Below are 19,307 nucleotides of genomic sequence, written 5' to 3'. Positions count from 1 at the left end.
GGGACTCTGTTTCAAGCCTACATTACTCTTAAAACAAAACTAAAAAACAACACACTGGAAAATACTCATGTTTTAAACACATTTTTTGGCAGAAAAAAACTGCTATTTTCAGTTACACTGATTAGCAGGATATTTATTCTCTAGGACAGGGGTAGGCAATCTTTCAGAAGTGATGTGCCAAGTCTTATTTATTCACTCTAATTTAAGGTTTCACATGCCAGTAATACATTTTAACATTTTTAGAAGGTCTCCTTCTAGAAGTCTTTAATATATAACTAAACTATTCTTATATGTAAAGTAAATAAAGTTTTTAAAATGCATAAGAAGCTTCACTTAAAAATTAAAATAAAAAGCAGAGCCCCCTGGACTGGTGGCCAGGACCCAGGCAGTGAGTGTGCCACTGAAAATCAGCTCACGGGTCGCCTTTGGCACACGTGTCACAGGTTGCCTACTCCTGCTCTAGGACTTCCATCTTCACTTTGGTTCTCTGCTATCCCACTGTCAGATCTCCATTACTACTACATTTAACTAGTGGTACCATATAGCACAGAGGTGTGGCAGATGGTTATCTAGCTGTCAGTTCATTTTGGTTTTTCACCTTATTTTAGGGCTTGTCTAAAGTTGGAAGGTTATCTAAATACACAGTTATTCTAGAATACTCTAGAACAGCAATTGTAAAACTACCAAGTGTTGGCAAGCCCACAGGCTAAGTTTCTCAAGGCAGAATTCTCCTCATCCCTTCCTCTCCCCTCCCCCACGCCCAAATGCCATGCATCTTTGTGGCACTGTATAAAAACCCCTCAGTATCAGTTCTCTCCAACTCAAAAGAGATATCGTACACTGTTTTCAATCATTTATAGTTATTTCTAGATCACATTTTCCCCAAGCAAAGCAAAACTAGATTAAACAGTGATAGTGGCCAAATGAGACATTGTAGGAAAGATGGGTACAAAGCAGGCAGACACTGGTGGAAAAATTTTGTATTGCTTCCAATTACTGACATTTCTCCTCTCTGATAATTAGTTTAAAACTGCTGCTCTGAAAGATCTCTTGAAGTACTAGATTCATAACTGGTATTCAACATTATCCAAAGTGGCATTTCAAGTTTTCAGAAGCTATACCGCCTTTGTCAGAGCCTCTTTTGGAATGGTTTATCAGATTGGTAGACAGGAACCCACATACACTGTGTGTCCTTGTGCTGGAACGGCAGAGTGCAATCCCAAAGCAGGTTCTCATAAGCATGTTTGAATACAAATATTAGCTTAAAGACACATCACTAGTATGTACAATATAAGTCACAACTTTGCAGAAAGCTGCAAGTACTTGATATAATTAAAAAGTAGGCTGATTTATTCACTAACGTTGAAGAGTGATTCTGTGCAAGTCACGTGGAAATTCACTCCCTCCCTTTTAAAATATTGCTTAATTTTTAAATTAAGCCTTCTGAATAAGATACAGACATTCTAACTGGTAATCCCAGTTAAAAAAACCAAAATGATCACAGAATCCACTTACCATGGATAAGCTAATTATTTTTAACAAATCCTAGTGATTACAGTACCATTTGACTCCCATGTTCAGAATGAGCAAATAACCTCTCAAAAACAAGTAGGATAACAACTGTTTCTTAGCACATACAGGACATTCTGACAGTTAGCTTTACAGTGGTGTGTCCTGATGGGTAGTATACAGTTCTTTTTCTTTCACTTTTGAGTGATTTATTTCTCAATCTGTCTGCTGAATTCATCTCTCTATTCTAAATTTTCTAAAACGTTATTCTTCGAAGGAATAAAAAGTTAGGAATGTCTTTTTGTAGATTTTTCCTTAGTTTTACAGTTTTGCAGAACTTTCAGTTTCCTAGAGAAGACCATTCATGACTGCATAAAAAAAGAGTAAGGGGACGTAAGAATTTGATAACTGGGAGGAGGGTCTGCAGCCAGAGAGAGGAGTAGTAATAGGAAGCTAAGGAGGAGGATGAAGAGGGTCAGAGCTTTGACATTCACGGGAGAAACTGAGGTTTTGCCAACTGGAAATTTTGTCCCAGAATTTCACTTTTAGAAAAAATTAAGATTCAGAAATTTAAAAACGGCTTCTGTTGCTACCAAGAAATCTGGCCAGTTCCCACTACTATATAATCCTTCATCACTCATTATCAGAATAGAACTATTCACCAAATCTTAGTTTTGCCACTTTGCTTTGTTTTCTAATGGAAACATGCACATGTATTTTTGATTTCTATGTCTTTATTAAATATGTACTAAAGATTTCAAATGGAATATAGTCCCTATCTGCGTTAAGTTTAAGTCAAACTTTGATAAGTTTCCTAGTACAATATGTTTAAGTAGATGAAAAATTTTATGAATAAACTGAATGATTCACCTATTTGGTATTACAAATTATGTATAAGGTGGTGCAGACTTAGGTCCATAGAGCTTGAGCATTTGTACTTTAGGCTACATTACTGATCTGTTGTGCAGCAATATTCATGGTGTGGTGTTTCTGTGCGCGTTAAAAATAAAATAAATAAAGATGTTGTATTGGATATTGGAAATGAAAGCAAGATTTCAAATAAAGTACTAGAAATTTTTAATTCTTGCATATTGTTTTTGTAAATACATGAGGTTCAAGTTATGCGTGTGACCAATACAAAAGTTAAGAAAGGTTGTGCAATAGTGGAGAAGTGGCTGATTCTCTTAACTGTGGTTTCAGGTTTTTTTATTTTTAAACAGAGAATTTTTTTAAGAATAAATACTGTTCCTTTACCACAAAAACGCTGTTTTTTAGAGAGAACTGATCTTATAGAACACCATCCCCGGAGAATATGCACACCTTTAGCAAGTGATCTTGAAGTCTCTTCTAGACAACAGCATCTGTTTTATGCCACTCACCACGACAGATCTGTCATGCAGACTTCTAAGAGATTACAATGATGTAATCCCAACCATCCATAAATTCTTTCCACTATGTCATGAATCCTTTGTAAAGAGACTCCAAAGAAGACGGAACACAAGCAGTGAGCATGTATTGATATGACAAATCACCTTGAAGAATCACAGTAACTTTCTTCTTTGAGAATTGCCTATATGGATCCACTGTCTTGGAAAGTGGACAGATAGTTGTGACGGTCCATGACCTGGGTCTGATGAACATTATTTGAAGTGACAGGAAGACCGACTGGGTGTCTAGATGTCAAGCTGAGGGAGCAATGCTGCTTAACAGTGACTAACATTCTGTGGAAAAGGGATACTTATAAACTAGATTTTCAATGGCAAGCTAGTTTCAGCCTTTACATATTACTGACATCCGAAAAATGTAAAGAGATGGAAGAGATTATTAGCTTCAATGAGCTGTGGATCAAACCATACATGAATCAGTTAGTGAAAGTGACTCAACTGATCTATATAGGTCTCTATCTGAATCAAATGAAGTACAAAAAATTCAAACAAAACAGTACTATATTTACTCCTAGGGGAATTCTGCACACAGTATTTTAAAATACTGCAGACTGTCAAAATAATACAATATAATCATGCCAGTATCAATTATTTTGTTAATTAATTTCAAAATCTCTGTCAGCAAGTACGTCTGTAACAATACAGACCAAAAAAAGATTCAGGTAACTTTTTTTTTTGACAAAGATTCCTTAGAAGGCATATTAATATGGAATTTTGAGTAATTCATTTAAATTACAATACAGAACTGTATTTCCTGCACCTGTCAAAAGCAGTGTAAAGGCTTGGGGGAGTCAGGGGTAATGGAAGAGTTGAGGGAGAGGGAAGGAGCCTGGAGTGAAACTCGTGAGCTGTTGGGTGTGGATGGGAAAAGTATTGAACAGGTTTATTTTGGGGGGAGGGGCAGGGGGTCAGGATTGTTAGGGAGTTGGGGAGCCTGATCTCAAGCCTCTCCCATTCAGGCAGGCACATCTGCCCCGATCCCCGCAGCCCTCATCTCCATGGGTCCCTACAGCCTCCTCCCCAATCTCATGTGTCCCTGCAGCCCCTGTTCCCCGGTTAACACTGTCACCTCACTAGGTCCTGAGCCCAGGCCCCAGTCTGTCCCTCCCACTCTGAACCCCAGTGTTTGACCCCACAGCACCCCTGTGTGCCCCACCTCTGGCCTAACCTGGTTCTGTGGGCAGGGTGCTGTGATGAACTTATACTCCTGCAGGAATGCTGCAGCACTGAGCATACACAGAATTTCCCCCCACCCCCACAGAAAATACATTCTGCAGTTCCACTCTCTGCTCCCCAGAGACTGCTGTGGTACCAGAACAGCTGGCTGTTTTCATGCTGCTGGCTGTTCGGCCACCACAGCAGGCCCTGGTGGGCGAAAGGTGGAACTGCATCACTTCTTGGCCAGAAATGTATTTTCTGCGGAGAAAAAAAAAATTCTGCGGGACACATGAATTCTGCGCCTAAACAGTCTCTCAGAATTCCCCCAGAAATAATTATATTGAAGAAATTAAAAATTGTTTTGGGTAACACAGTTTAGTAATATTACATGTAGGATTTGAAACTTGCCCATATATCTTGAGTATAAAAATCCAAATAAGTTAATTAAAACAAATATAAGGTCACTCGTGTCCCTACCAAAACTAGTTGGGTTTTTTTTTTGAGATTATTTACTCCTGGGGAAATTCATACCTTCCGCAGATTTCTTGGCTCCTGTCATAAACAGATAGCTAAGGGTTAATGTCTCTTTCACCTGAAGCACCTGACCAGAGGACCAATCAGGAAACCGGATTTTTTCAACTTTGGGTGGAGGGAATTTAGTCTCTGAGTCTTTTGTCTGCCTGCCTGCTTTCTCTGAGCTTTGGAGAAGTAGTTCTACTTTCTAATCTTCTGTTTCTAAGTGTAAGGACAAAGAGATCAGATAGTAAGTTATATGGTTTCTTTTCTTTGGTATTTGCATGAATATAAGTGCTGGAGTGCTTAGATTTGTATTCTTTTTGAATAAGGCTGTTTATTCAATATTCTTTTAAGCAATTGACCCTGTGTTGTATCATCTTAATACAGAAAGAACATTTGTATGTATTTTTCCTTTTTTTTTTATATAAAGCTTTCTTTTAAGACCTGTTGGAGTTTTTCTTTACTTCAGGGAAATTGAGTCTGTACTCACCAGGGAATTGGTGGGAGGAAGAAATCAAGGGGAGATCTGTGTGTTGGATTGCTAGCCTGATTTTGCATTCCCTCTGGGGGAATAGGAAAGTACTTTTTGTTTCCAGGATTGGGAACAGAGAGGGGGAGTCTCTCTGTGTAGTTTCACAGAGCTTGTGTCTGTGTATCTCTCCAGGAGCACCTGGAGGGGGGAAGGGAAAAAGGATTATTTCCCTTTGTTGTGAGACTCAAGGGATTTGGGTCTTGGGGTCCCCAGGGAAGGTTTTTCAGAGGGACCAGAGTGCCCCAAAACACTCTAATTTTTTGGGTGGTGGCAGCAGGTACCAGGTCCAAGCTGGTAACTAAGCTTGGAGGTTTTCATGCTAACCCCCATATTTTGGACGCTAAGGTCCTAATCTGGGATTAAGGTTATGATATGAGTAGCAGCGGTGGGATATAGACAGAATCCAGAAGCCAGTAGGAATATTATATTTTTCTCTTCTCTGCTAAGGGCTTTTTAGCAGAGAGAAACAGTTGGTTTTAAAAGGGAACCAGAGAGAATTTTTTTTTCTGCTCTCTCTGGCAGTTTGTGGCTTGCATGTTAAGCGAGAAGCCATTACCAAACTGTTGAGGGTCTTTTATCATGCAATAGCCCTCCCATTAGGAGGCAAGTACCAGCACTTATATGCATGCAAATAAAGTGGTTTTTCTGGTTTCCCTTCATTGAACATTAGCTAGAGAGAGAAAAGGAAAATTAGCTAAAGGCACTGTTGCTAGGCAGACTTCAGGAGGCAACAGAGAACCTGCAGTTCAGAAGATAAACACCGGAGGGCACCCCAACACAAGAAAACAGGAATCATGACTTCTAAGGCAAAAATTGAGGCCGAAGAACAAATCAAAGAAGCTGAACACAGGCGACAACTGGAAATAAAACAAAAAGAGATGGAGATGAAAGAAAGAGAAGAACAGATCAAAGAGGCAGCCTACCAAAGAGAACAGGCAGCCTACCAAAGAGAACAAGCAGCCCAAGAGGCAGCACACAAAAGAAAACTAGAAGAAGAAGAGGTAGCCTACCGAAGGAAACAAGCAGAAGAAGAGTTGGCCCACAGAAGGAAGCAAGAAGAAGAGGAGGCGGCCCACCACCGAGAAATGGAAAAACAACAAAAAGAAATGGAAAAAACAACAAAAAGAGAATGAAGAGAAGGAAAAACAGAGAAAACATGAACTGGAGTTGGCAAAAGCTGGGCTGCATGTGCCAGCCAACCCTAACAACCCGACGCCAATTATTGCTCCACAGCACAGGAAATTTCCCACCTACAAGGCAGGTGATGACACCGAGGCCTTCTTGGAAAATTTTGAAAGAGCCTGTCTTGGGTACAGCATTCCCGAAGACCAGTACATGGTAGAATTGAGGTCACAGCTCAGTGGACCTTTAGCAGAGGTGGCAGCTGAAATGCCTAAGCAGCAAATGAATGACTATAAACTTTTTCAAACCAAGGCCAGATACAGAATGGGGATAACCCCAGATCATGCCCGTCGGCGTTTCAGAACCCAAAAGTGGAAACCAGAGGAGTCATTTCCCAAACACGCCTACTACATTGCAAAAAACTATGAGGCCTGGATAACAGGAAACAACATTCAAACCTTGGAAGAACTAAACCTCCTCATACAAATGGAGCAGTTCTTGGATGGTGTTCCTGAAGACATCACACGGTACATACAAGATGGAAATCCCAAAGATATCGCTAAGGCGGGGGAGATTGGAGCCAAATGGATGGAACTGGCAGAAAGCAAGAAAGCTACTGTCAAGGGAAACGATTACCCCAGGGGGCACACAGACCATAAACCCTACAACCGAGGACAGCCAAAGATCCCACATACAACCCAAGTAAAGCCACACATACCCTACCCTTCAACCTCACCAGTCTCCAGTAACTCACCTCGGCCCACTGACCCATCAGATGGAAGATGCTTTAAGTGTAATGAACTGGGACATATCAAGGCCAACTGTCCAAAGAACACCATGCGAGTGCAATTCATTACACCACCCTCACCCCAAAGATCCCCAGGCCCGGATGCCTCTCAAATACCCTTGGAGCGAAGGGAAAATTTGAGAGTGGGCGGAAAGAAGGTTACTGCGTGGAGAGACACGGGGGCACAAGTGTCAGCTATCCACCAATCCTTCGTTGACCCCAAATTCATCAACCCAAAGGCCAAAGTTACAATTTACCCCTTCATGTCACAAGCTGTAGACTTGCCTACAGCTCAACTGCCTGTCCAGTACAAAGGCTGGTCAGAAATGTGGACTTTTGCAGTCTATGACAATTATCCTATCCCCATGCTACTGGGGGAAGACTTGGCCAACCAGGTGAAGCAGGCCAAGAGAGTGGGAATGGTTACACGTAGCCAAACCAGGCAAGCTTCCAGACCCATTCCTGTTCCTGAGCCGTCCACAGAGGCCCCGTCTGTGTTACCAGAGACCCAGACAGAGGTAGTGGACCCGGATTCCATGCCAACCACTGAAACAGCCACAGCACCTCCAGTCCCAGGCCCGGAACTGGAACAGCAACCAGCACCAGCGATTGCAACCCCATCTTCAAACTCAACGCCAGTGGGCGCCAGCGAGCCTCAACTGGCAGAAGCAACAGACAGCCATACCCAAAAGGCTCAGCCAGAGCCTGAAATACCCTCAGGTGCACCAGCGGAGAGCGGTTCACCAGCAATGGAAACAACCCCATCACCTACATCGCTTCCAGAGGGACCAAGCCCAAGTCCACAGTCTGAGGAAGAACTGGTGACCCCAGCCTCAAGGGAACAGTTCCAGACTGAGCAGGAAGCAGATGACAGCCTTCAGAAAGCTTGGGCGGCGGCACGGAGCACCCCACCGCCTCTCAGCTCTTCTAATCGATCCCGGTTTGTTATAGACCAAGGACTTTTATACAAGGAAATTCTTTCTGGTGGACACCGGGAAGAATGGCAGCCGCAAAAACAGTTGGTGGTTCCAACTAAGTACCGGGGGAAGCTCTTAAGCTTAGCCCATGATCATCCCAGTGGCCATGCTGGGGTGAACAGAACCAAGGACCGGTTGGGGAAGTCCTTCCACTGGGAGGGGATGGGCAAGGACGTTGCCAAGTATGTCCGGTCTTGTGAGGTATGCCAAAGAGTGGGAAAGCCTCAAGACCAGGTCAAGGCCCCTCTCCAGCCACTCCCCATAATTGAGGTCCCATTTCAGCGAGTAGCTGTGGATATTCTGGGCCCTTTCCCAAAAAAGACACCCAGAGGAAAGCAGTACGTACTGACTTTAGTGGACTTTGCTACCCGATGGCCGGAAGCAGTAGCTCTAGGCAACACCAGGGCTAACACTGTGTGCCTGGCCCTAACAGACATCTTTGCCAGGGTAGGTTGGCCCTCCGACATCCTTACAGATTCAGGGTCTAATTTCCTGGCAGGGACCATGGAAAAACTGTGGGAAACTCATGGGGTGAATCACTTGGTTGCCACCCCGTACCACCATCAAACCAATGGCCTGGTTGAAAGGTTCAATGGAACTTTGGGGGCCATGATACGAAAATTCATCAACGAATTCTCCAATAATTGGGACCTAGTGTTGCAGCAGTTGCTGTTTGCCTACAGGGCTGTACCACATCCCAGTTTAGGGTTTTCACCATTTGAACTTGTGTATGGTCACGAGGTTAAGGGGCCATTACAGTTGGTGAAGCAGCAATGGGAGGGGTTTACGCCTTCTCCAGGAACTAACATTCTGGACTTTGTAAGCAACCTACAAAGCACCCTCCGACACTCTTTAGCCCTTGCTAGAGAGAACCTAAAGGATGCTCAAGAAGAGCAAAAGGCCTGGTATAACAGACATGCCAGAGATCGGTGCTTCAAGGTAGGAGACCAGGTTATGGTCTTGAAGGCGCAACAGGCCCCTAAGATGGAAGCATCATGGGAAGGGCCCTTCACGGTCCAAGAGCGCCTGGGAGCTGTAAACTACCTCATAGCATTTCCCAATTCCTCACTAAAGCCTAAAGTGTACCATGTTAATTCTCTCAAGCCTTTCTATTCCAGAGACTTACAGGTTTGTCAGTTTACAGTCCAGGGAGATGATGCTGAGTGGCCTGACGGTGTCTACTACGACGGGAAAAAAGACGGTGGCGTGGAAGAGGTGAACCTCTCAACCACCCTGGAACGTCTGCAGCGGCAACAAATCAAGAAGCTGTGCACTAGCTTCGCCCCATTGTTCTCAGCCACCCCAGGACGGACTGAACGGGCATACCACTCCATTGATACAGGTAATGCTCACCCAATCAGAACCCCACCCTACCGAGTGTCTCCTCATGCCCAAGCTGCTATAGAACGGGAGATCCAGAACATGCTACAGATGGGTATAATCCGCCCATCTACCAGTGCATGGGCATCTCCAGTGGTTCTGGTACCCAAACCAGATGGGGAAATACGCTTTTGCGTGGACTACCGTAAGCTAAATGCTGTAACTCGTCCGGACAACTATCCAATGCCACGTACCGATGAGCTATTGGAAAAGTTGGGACGTGCCCAGTTCATCTCTACAATAGACTTAACCAAGGGGTACTGGCAAGTACCGCTAGATGAACCTGCCAAGAAGAGGTCAGCATTCGTCACCCATGCGGGGGTGTATGAATTCAATGTCCTTCCTTTCGGCCTTCGAAATGCACCCGCCACCTTCCAGAGGCTGATAGATGGTCTACTAGCTGGACTGGGAGAATTTGCAGTTGCCTACCTAGATGATGTGGCCATTTTTTCAGACTCCTGGCCCGAACACCTACTACACCTGGAAAAGGTCTTTGAGCGCATCAGGCAGGCAGGACTAACTGTTAAGGCCAAAAAGTGTCAAATAGGCCAAAACAGAGTGACTTACCTGGGGCACCAGGTGGGTCGAGGAACCATAAACCCCCTACAGGCCAAGGTGGATGCTATCCAAAAGTGGCCTGTCCCACGGTCCAAGAAGCAGGTCCAATCCTTCTTAGGCTTGGCCGGATACTACAGGCGATTTGTACCCCACTACAGCCAAATCGCTGCCCCCACTGACCGACCTGACCAAAAAGACCCAGCCAAATGCAGTTAAGTGGACTGATGAGTGTCAAAAGGCCTTTACCCAACTTAAGGCAACGCTCATGTCTGACCCTGTGCTCAGGGCTCCGGATTTTGACAAGCCATTCCTAGTAACCACAGATGCATCTGAGCGTGGTATAGGAGCAGTGCTCATGCAGGAAGCAACAGATCACAACTTCCATCCTGTCGTGTTTCTCAGCAAAAAACTGTCTGAAAGGAAAAGTCACTGGTCAGTCAGTGAAAAGGAATGCTATGCCATTGTGTACGCCCTGGAAAAGCTACGCCCATATGTTTGGGGACGGCGGTTCCAACTACAAACTGACCATGCTGCACTGAAGTGGCTTCATACTGCCAAGGGGAACAACAAGAAACTTCTTCGTTGGAGTTTAGCTCTCCAAGATTTTGATTTTAAAATTCAACACATCACAGGAGCTTCTAACAAAGTTGCTGATGCTCTCTCCCGTGAGAGTTTCCCAGAATTCAGTAGTTAAAAAGTGTTCTTAAAATGTAGAAGTCTGTTAGTTATATACTTAGGAGTATATGTAAAGGTGTATGTGTTGTATTAATCTGTTTATTTTCAAGTTCTAGAAGGAAATCACCGCCAGTGAGCTTCCCCACTGTCTGCAATTTGGGGGGCGTGTCATAAACAGATAGCTAAGGGTTAATGTCTCTTTCACCTGAAGCACCTGACCAGAGGACCAATCAGGAAACCGGATTTTTTCAACTTTGGGTGGAGGGAATTAAGTCTCTGAGTCTTTTGTCTGCCTGCCTGCTTTCTCTGAGCTTTGGAGAAGTAGTTCTACTTTCTAATCTTCTGTTTCTAAGTGTAAGGACAAAGAGATCAGATAGTAAGTTATATGGTTTCTTTTCTTTGGTATTTGCATGAATATAAGTGCTGGAGTGCTTAGATTTGTATTCTTTTTGAATAAGGCTGTTTATTCAATATTCTTTTAAGCAATTGACCCTGTGTTGTATCATCTTAATACAGAAAGAACATTTGTATGTATTTTTCCTTTTTTTTTTATATAAAGCTTTCTTTTAAGACCTGTTAGAGTTTTTCTTTACTTCAGGGAAATTGAGTCTGTACTCACCAGGGAATTGGTGGGAGGAAGAAATCAAGGGGAGATCTGTGTGTTGGATTGCTAGCCTGATTTTGCATTCCCTCTGGGGGAATAGGAAAGTACTTTTTGTTTCCAGGATTGGGAACAGAGAGGGGGAGTCTCTCTGTGTAGTTTCACAGAGCTTGTGTCTGTGTATCTCTCCAGGAGCACCTGGAGGGGGGAAGGGAAAAAGGATTATTTCCCTTTGTTGTGAGACTCAAGGGATTTGGGTCTTGGGGTCCCCAGGGAAGGTTTTTCAGAGGGACCAGAGTGCCCCAAAACACTCTCATTTTTTGGGTGGTGGCAGCAGGTACCAGGTCCAAGCTGGTAACTAAGCTTGGAGGTTTTCATGCTAACCCCCATATTTTGGACGCTAAGGTCCAAATCTGGGACTAAGGTTATGATAGCTCCAAAATGAGGGAAGCAAAGAAATCTGTGGGGAACACATGCCTCTTCCCCGGCAGCTTGGGCACACCTGCTGGGAGCAACTGGCAGCAGAGAGCAGATCACCACTGGGAGGGGGTAGGGAAGGAGAAGGGAGGCTGAGCACTGAGAGAGTTAAGGGGGTAGGACTGGGCGCATGTCTGCATGCGAACGAGTGAGAGACACTCACTCTATCCCTCTGGCTTGCTGTTGCTGCATCCCGGGCTTGGAGGCATAGGACTGTGTAAAGCAGGCTCTGTCCCTGAGGTAGAGCAGAAATCTAACAACTAGGCAGGCAGACAGCCTGCTAACATTCCCATTGTTAGTTTATTTTTCCCATTCTTAGTCTCCTTGCCATAGTGGTGTAAAGGAGCTTTACTGTAAATGACAGTAACAGAATCCTCAGTTAGGAAGGTCTATGTGCTTCCTCCCTTTTTTCCTGTGCCAGAGAGGCACAATCAGGTTTGATTACAGCTCAGGATCTATTTTACTTATACATTTAAAAAAAAATGAAGGACAATGATTAGCAAAAAACTGTACGACCTTCATGTGTGAAGTCTGAACAATGTAAAGTGACATTCTACTTTACAGAACGGCAAAAACCAAATTCAAAGTAATGTAATGTAATTTAAATGAAAATCCAGGATTATAACTGGAATACAAGGTATTGATTACCAAGTACTTCACTTTCATGTGTTTAGGAAAAGAAGAACAGTTTTGATTTTCTTTCTATATGGTAGTTTAAATAAATTACCAAAATAAGTGAAACTGGTGTGATTATATTGCATTATTTTGATAAATAAAATTTGCAGAATTTTGCAATTCTGCACCAGAATTTTGAAGTTTTTTTGCACAGGATTCCCCCAGGAGCAATTATTGCATATAAGAACATCAGAAGGGCCATACTGGGACAGACCGAAGGTCCATCTAGCCTAGTATCCTGTCTTCCAACAATGGCCAATCCCAGGTGTCCCAGAGGGAATTAACAGAACACACAATCATCAAGTGATTCATCCATCGCCCATTCCCAGCTTCTGGCAAAACCAAGGCTAGAGACCTCATCCCGGCTAATAGCCATTGATGGATCTATCCTCCATGAATTTATCTATTTCTTTTTTTAACCCTGTTATAGTCTTAGCCTTCACAATATCCCTGGCAAGGAGTTCCACAAGTTGACTGGGCATTGTGTGAAGAAATACTTCCTATTACTTGTTTTAAACCTGCTTCCTATTAAATTTAATTTGGTGACCCCAGTTCTTGTGTTATGAGAAAATAAATACTACTACTTCCTAATTTACTTTCTCTACATCAGTCATGATTTTATAGACCTCTATCATATTCCTATTAGTCATCTCTTTTCCAAGCTGAAAAGTGCCACTCTTATTAATATCTCCTCATATGGAAGCTGTTCCATGCCCCCAAATCATTTTTGTGGCTCTCTTCTAAACCTTTTCTAATTCCAATCTATCTTTTTTTGAGATGGGGATACCACATCTGCACACAGTATTCAAGATGTGGGCATACCATGGATTTATACAGAGGCAATATGATATTTTCTGTTTTATTTTCTATCCATTTCTTAATGATTCCCAACATTCTGTTCACTTTTTTGACTACCGCTGCACATCGAGTGAATGTTTTCAGAGAACTATCCACAATGATTCCAAGATCTCTTTGGTAGTGGTAACAGCTAATTTAGACTCCATAATTTTATATGTATAGTTGAGATAATGTTTTCCAAAGTACATTACTTTGCATTTATCAACACTGAATTTCATCTGCTACTTTGTTGCCCAGTCATCCAGTTTTATGAGATCCGTTTCTAACTTTTCGCAGTCTGCTTTGGACTTAACTGTCTTTAATAGTTTAATAGCTGCAAATTCTGCCACTTCACTGTTTACCCCCTTTTCCAGATCATTTAATGAGTATGTTGAACAGTACTGGTCCAAGTACAGACCCCTGGGGGGACACCACTATTTACCCCTCTCTGCATTCTAAAAACCGATAATTTAATCCTACCCTTTGTTTCCTATCTTTTAATCAATTACCGCACACATCTCATTAAACATGGAGAAGATTGTTATTGCCCTTGAAACACATATACTTACACTTACTGTAGCCTTGTCAAATTCAGCTTCTGAAGATGTAGGTGACAAGGGACTTATGGGACTAAGAGATGGGGAGCTCTCTGCACTAGAAACATATTCTGGGTCAGGAACATATAAAATCTGTAAAGAAATTGAACACAGGCTGTAGTTAACAGTTACATTAAGAGTTTCATTGACATTTTGATGCAGATTTGTTGTCTCAAGTTATTTTATTAAATTTATTCTGCTGGAGTGAATATACGCTTTAGAATTTTTTTAAAAATACAAATCTAGTTGTGAATTACCAATTTTACTGTCAACACTTTTCTAGCAAAGCAAGCAGTATTAACAAAATCTTCTCTATTAATAGGCTCATGAGAAAAAGAATGCATTGACATATCAAGAAACATGCCATATAAAAGAATCCCCCATTGGTTTCCATCATGATGTGTCAAACAGTGTACAATAAAACTAACAACTTGTTTAAAGCAATTCATTAAACAAGTAAATATATACTGGTAGAATGTATTTTTGAGCCTTTAAATATTTAAAATTCTGTAAACCTATATTAAGGCTGACTGTTAGCATAAATAATAGTGCAGATATTACCCAAGTAAACAGAAGACCATAAAGTAAGAAACTTACAGCATGCCCAGAAACACCAATTCAAACTTGTCCAGTGCTGTAATAAATACTATTATGAATACTTGCACAAAGTGTACCATTTCTCTGGTCTTTTCATAGATTGCTACTAGTCTATTATTTAGAGTCAATAAGATGTATTGCTAGGGAGCACATTCAGTGTATTTATCCCAATTAAAAAAAGTTGGTCATCTATTTCCTGATTCAACCCTTTACAAAGCATGGCAAAAACTAGGTTACTCTAAATTTATTTTCTTCTCAGATCCATCCTCTTGGGAATGGCATGAATGGTGTTGCACAGTTAGCTTCTGCAGCAGCTGGAAGTAACAGTAGCAGTAAGACATGCTTATAGCTTTAAAAATGCTACTAGTGCCCAATATTTATCCTATATCCATTTACAAAAATATAAATTTGTCTTGAACCTGAAAAAGTTACCTTACGATTCTAAACATGCTTGCTTTTATCAGTCTTTCCAAATTTAATTTAAGAGAGATGGTAAAGACTGGGTTAGACTGTGACTAACTCCCATTGGCAGCAGTTACTCAGCTGAGTAATCCAAGTGGGTGTCTGGAGTTCACTAACTCTAACTGAAGAATCCTAAATATATCTGCAAAAGATTGGATGTTTTATAGGTTGAGAGAAACGCATCCCATTGTTTTCAGTAGAAGTGGCAGACTAGCATTCTTGTTGGTGTCACTAAGCATAACCCTACGTAACTCGGGAGGGTGGAAGGCCACAAGAGTATGGAGCCTTCCTGGTTTTAGGCCTCAGCAGACAAGAGTCCCTCCATGTTTGAACTTTAATCGACCTAAAAGGCCAGGTGTAACAGCCGTTATCAGTTGCAACAGTTCTAACTGGTCTAAAGCAGAAATAATGAGGCCTGTGCACCTTTAGCAGAAGGACAAGATAACTTGCAGAAGGAAAACTTACTAACGAGCTGCCGCGGCCAAGATTACTTAATGCACCTGCGCTTACGTAATTGCCACAGGGGGAGGAAGGAGAAGGAGGGAGGGGAAAGACAAAGAAGTGTGTGTGAGAAAAGAATGCTGCAGCCGGACAGAAGAGGGAGGGGAAATGGGGGATTGCTAGTCAGTGAGAAAAGTTCTCATGGATATAAAGGAACAGACTGCTTGTTTTAGGTGTGCTTGATCTGAGTCAATCTCCCTGCACCGCTCTGAGATCTCAAATAAACTTGGTTTACTCAAATAAACCAGGCGACGGACCCCCCCGCTGTTGCTTGGCCTCAGGCAGTTATCTGCCAGCAACAGTTTGAACATCTTCCTCTATTTCCACCCAACCCAGTTTATGTTGAGGTAATCAATAGATAATACCTGTCCAGGAACAACTGCTCGGGAGAAAAATTTGTTTAACTGAACCAGTTCATTCGGTGTTGTATCAAATTTCAAGGCAATACTGTTTAGAGTGTCTCTTGATTCAACCTGTATCAATGGAAAGAAAAAAAAAAGTTTTAAAAAAGTGGAAACTTAGATGTTTTATCACGTGCAGTTTGAATTTATAAAACTTTTGATGAAGTTAGTAATATACACAGTGCATGACGACTTTAACTAGGTACATTATACTGCACACATGCATGCACGCAGACTGACAGTGAGTAGCGGGGTATAGGCCAGTATCAAGGGCCATGCAAGTATGCTCCTTGAAATGATGGTTCCTTCAAAGTCACCAGCCTTACATTTGTGCTCCCGAGCAACCACAGGAGTCATTTTACACATGTACAGCCGAAGGTTCAGACACTAGCCCAAAGGCCAAAGCTTCTGTCCTCTGCTCCAATGGAACTCAGCAAGAAACACAAGAGCCTATGAGACTGGCTTCATGCAGCTAGTGATTTACCTCTCTACACCCCTCACCATAAGAGGGGTTTCCACTAGTAGTGTATGCAACCTTTTATTATGGAAGACTTTTCTTCCTTCTGTTTTCCATTGAAATAGAAGTTAGTGAGTCAGTGATTTCAAGTAAAAAAAAAAAATCTTGAACCAAAACTGAACATTACGACTGGAAGTGGGAATTAAATAGGAGGAAGAGATTACTTTAGAACAAGTTATTTTTTCAAGCTAGTGACTTCAAAAATAAGGAAAGAGTAGGGTAACAGAAAGAAAGGGATAACGATAATGAAACCTCGCTGAGGGAGAACACCTCCAAATAAAATCTTAGTTTCTGAGAGGCATCAGTAGATTAATACAATTACTATTACAGGAAACAGATTTCAGTTTGATATACATCTTCCTATCACGATAGAGAGTTATAAAACAAAAAATGTATGTGTTACAAGACAGCTGATGACTGATTGTTACCAAATGTTTGCACAGAAGAACCTCAGAGTTACGAACACCTCAGGAATGGAGGTTGTTCGTAACTTTGAAATGTTTGTAACTCTGAAGAAAACATTATGGCTGTTCTTTCAAAAGTTTACAACTGAACATTGATTTAATACAGCTTTGAAACTTTACTATGAAAAAAACCAAAACACTGCTTTTAGCCATCTTAATTTAAGTGAAACAAGCATACAGTTTCCTTACCTTGTCAATTTTTTTTTTAAGTTTTCCCTTTTTTTCCCAAGTAGTTTAGTATAACATAGTACAGTACTATATTTCTTTTTGTCTCAGCTGCAGCCTGATTGCATACTTCTGGCTCTAAATAAGGTGTACGGTTGACCAGTCAGTTCATAACTCTGAGGTTCTACTATATTCTTCTTGTAAACCCTAATTCCTTTTGTAGGGAAACTACTATGTACATTTAAAAGGACTATGCCTTAAATGAGCAAAGGAAATCCAGAATGTTCTATAATTCCTTCAGACATGGCACCGAGAGTAAACTGATCTGAGTTCTAAAATTTTTTTTTAAAAGCATTTTAATAGATGGGATGAAAAGCTGAAAACAGGGATTTGTACCAGAAAGATTAAGTTAGGACACAGATATTTACAGCTTGTTTTTAAAAGTGTCAATTAATTTAGACTTGGAATGATCAGATTTATCAGTAAACACTAATTTCACAATACAGTAACTCCTCCCTTAAAGTCGTCCTGGTCAACTTCGTTTTGTTGCTGATCAATTAGAGAACATGCTCGCTTAAAGTTGCATAATGCTCCCTTATAACATTGTTTGGCAGTCGCCTGCTTTGTCCACTGCTTGCAGAAAGAGCAGCCTGGTGGAGCTAGTCATGAGGGCTTGGAACCAGGGTGGACGAGCAGCCCCCACCCCCCCATCAGCTCCCCTAGAGTTCCCAGTGCAGCCGCCGCCAAGCAGGCTATCAATTGCTGGGCAGTTCAGCTGCCCTTCCCCTTGCTGCCATGTGCTGCTCCTGCCCTCTGCCTTGGAGCTGCTCCTGGGAGCCTCCTGCTTGCTCTGCAGGGCGGGGGAAGGAAAGGGGAAGAGGGGTGCTAATGTACTACTGCCCCCCCCACTTCTGTACCTTATCTCCACAGAGCCGGGGGGAGGGGGTCGGGGGGGGGAAGAAAGTGACAGCGATCAGGATGGAGGGAGCTTGCTGGCAGCAGCAGCTGCCTCAAATTGCTGATCTACTTAAAAAGGCAATATACTTAAGAGTGGGGTCAATGTACTTAAAGGGGCAATGCACATCTCTCTCTCTTACACACACACACACACACACACACACACACACACACACAGTGTGTGCGTGCATGCGCGCGCGCCTCTCTCTGCCATGCTGTCTCCCCTCCCTCCATTCATGGTACCTTGTACAGTGTGAGGCTACTTTAACAATGTGTTAACCCTTGAGGGCTCAGCGAGTGCTAGTTCATCATTTAGCAGTAAGGCATTCCCTGGGAAATATCACACCCTCTTCCATCCTTTGACTTCACCACCTCAACCAAGGTTCACAATCATCATTGCTGTGTACAGTATTAAAGTTGTTTGTTTAAAACTTATATTGTGTCTGCGTCTGTGTGGATATATATAGTTTTTTGTCTGGCAAAAAAAATTCTCAGAACCTAACCCCCTCCATTTACATTAATTCTTATGAGGAAATTGGATTCGCTTAACATTGTTTCACTTAAAGTAGCAATTTTCAGGAACATAACTACAACCTTAAGTGAGACATTACTGTACTCTCACACACACAAAAAATATTTTCATCAATAATAAAAAGAAAGAAAAATGCTGCTTGAGAATTTAGAGTTTGATTTAAGGATACTTACTTTGTGTGTTTGGATATGCAAATGTTGACAATTTGTATTTTTACAGTTGCAATTATTTTTACTGTTTTAATCTCAGCATATCATTAAGTAATTGTCTGACCCCCATAGTTTTGTGCAACTGAAAATGATAAAAATTAACATGCTTAAAGACAAAACATAAATACGTCAATATTACTAAACATTATAAAATATTAAAAAAAACCAAATTTTTTCTGCCAAGCCTAAATAAAATTTGACCTTCGTTGTAACTATAAATTCATAATTAGTGTTGAAAATAATTTACAACAAATACAAAGTAAGAAGAACTATGTTTTGACTTACCTTTTGTGTAAGATATGTGGGGTTGAAAGGGATAGTTGTAAACTGCTGGATGCCAAGTAATTTTGTTTTAAAAATTACAAAAAATATATCAATTTAGAGAAATAAGAAATAATAGGTCAGCTCTTACTAACTGTAACTCTGTGAACTCAGAGGTGTGACTCCCACTATTCAGTTACAGGGTTTGCTTTTTTTTTGTTGTTTGTTTTTTTTAAGCTTAATTAAATACCTTAATGGACACCATGATCAAGACTAAAATAATTAGTTAATAATCACGGCCATTTTATTATTTTTAAAAGGAAAAGGGAACACAAATAACTGAACATAAAAGATAAAATAATTTACTTCCATTACAACCTTTTCTGCATGTTATTG

The 19,307-nt window shown here is 41.6% G+C and overlaps 1 protein-coding gene across 4 annotated transcripts in view; it reads right to left on the bottom strand.

The window, feature by feature from the left end:
- OXR1 (oxidation resistance 1) overlaps positions 1–19,307 on the bottom strand; it is a 536,651-nt gene that overhangs the window by 111,856 nt on the left and 405,488 nt on the right. For 3 of the 4 annotated variants that reach the window (XM_050940738.1, XM_050940740.1, XM_050940743.1), the window contains exons 3-4: positions 15,771–15,878; positions 13,825–13,938 (exon numbers count right to left, since the gene is read on the bottom strand). In XM_050940738.1, the coding sequence (XP_050796695.1) occupies positions 13,825–13,938; positions 15,771–15,878 (222 nt within the window). Of the gene's footprint in view, positions 1–13,818; positions 13,939–15,770; positions 15,879–19,307 lie in introns of all 4 variants that reach the window. The other variant, XM_050940739.1, reaches the window with a different exon arrangement.

This window comes from Gopherus flavomarginatus, chromosome 2 (genome assembly GCF_025201925.1).
Source record: "Gopherus flavomarginatus isolate rGopFla2 chromosome 2, rGopFla2.mat.asm, whole genome shotgun sequence".
Taxonomy (NCBI): Eukaryota; Metazoa; Chordata; order Testudines; family Testudinidae; genus Gopherus; species Gopherus flavomarginatus.
The sequence above is the reverse complement of the archived record's forward strand: the minus strand, read 5'-3'. Positions and strand labels throughout refer to the sequence as shown.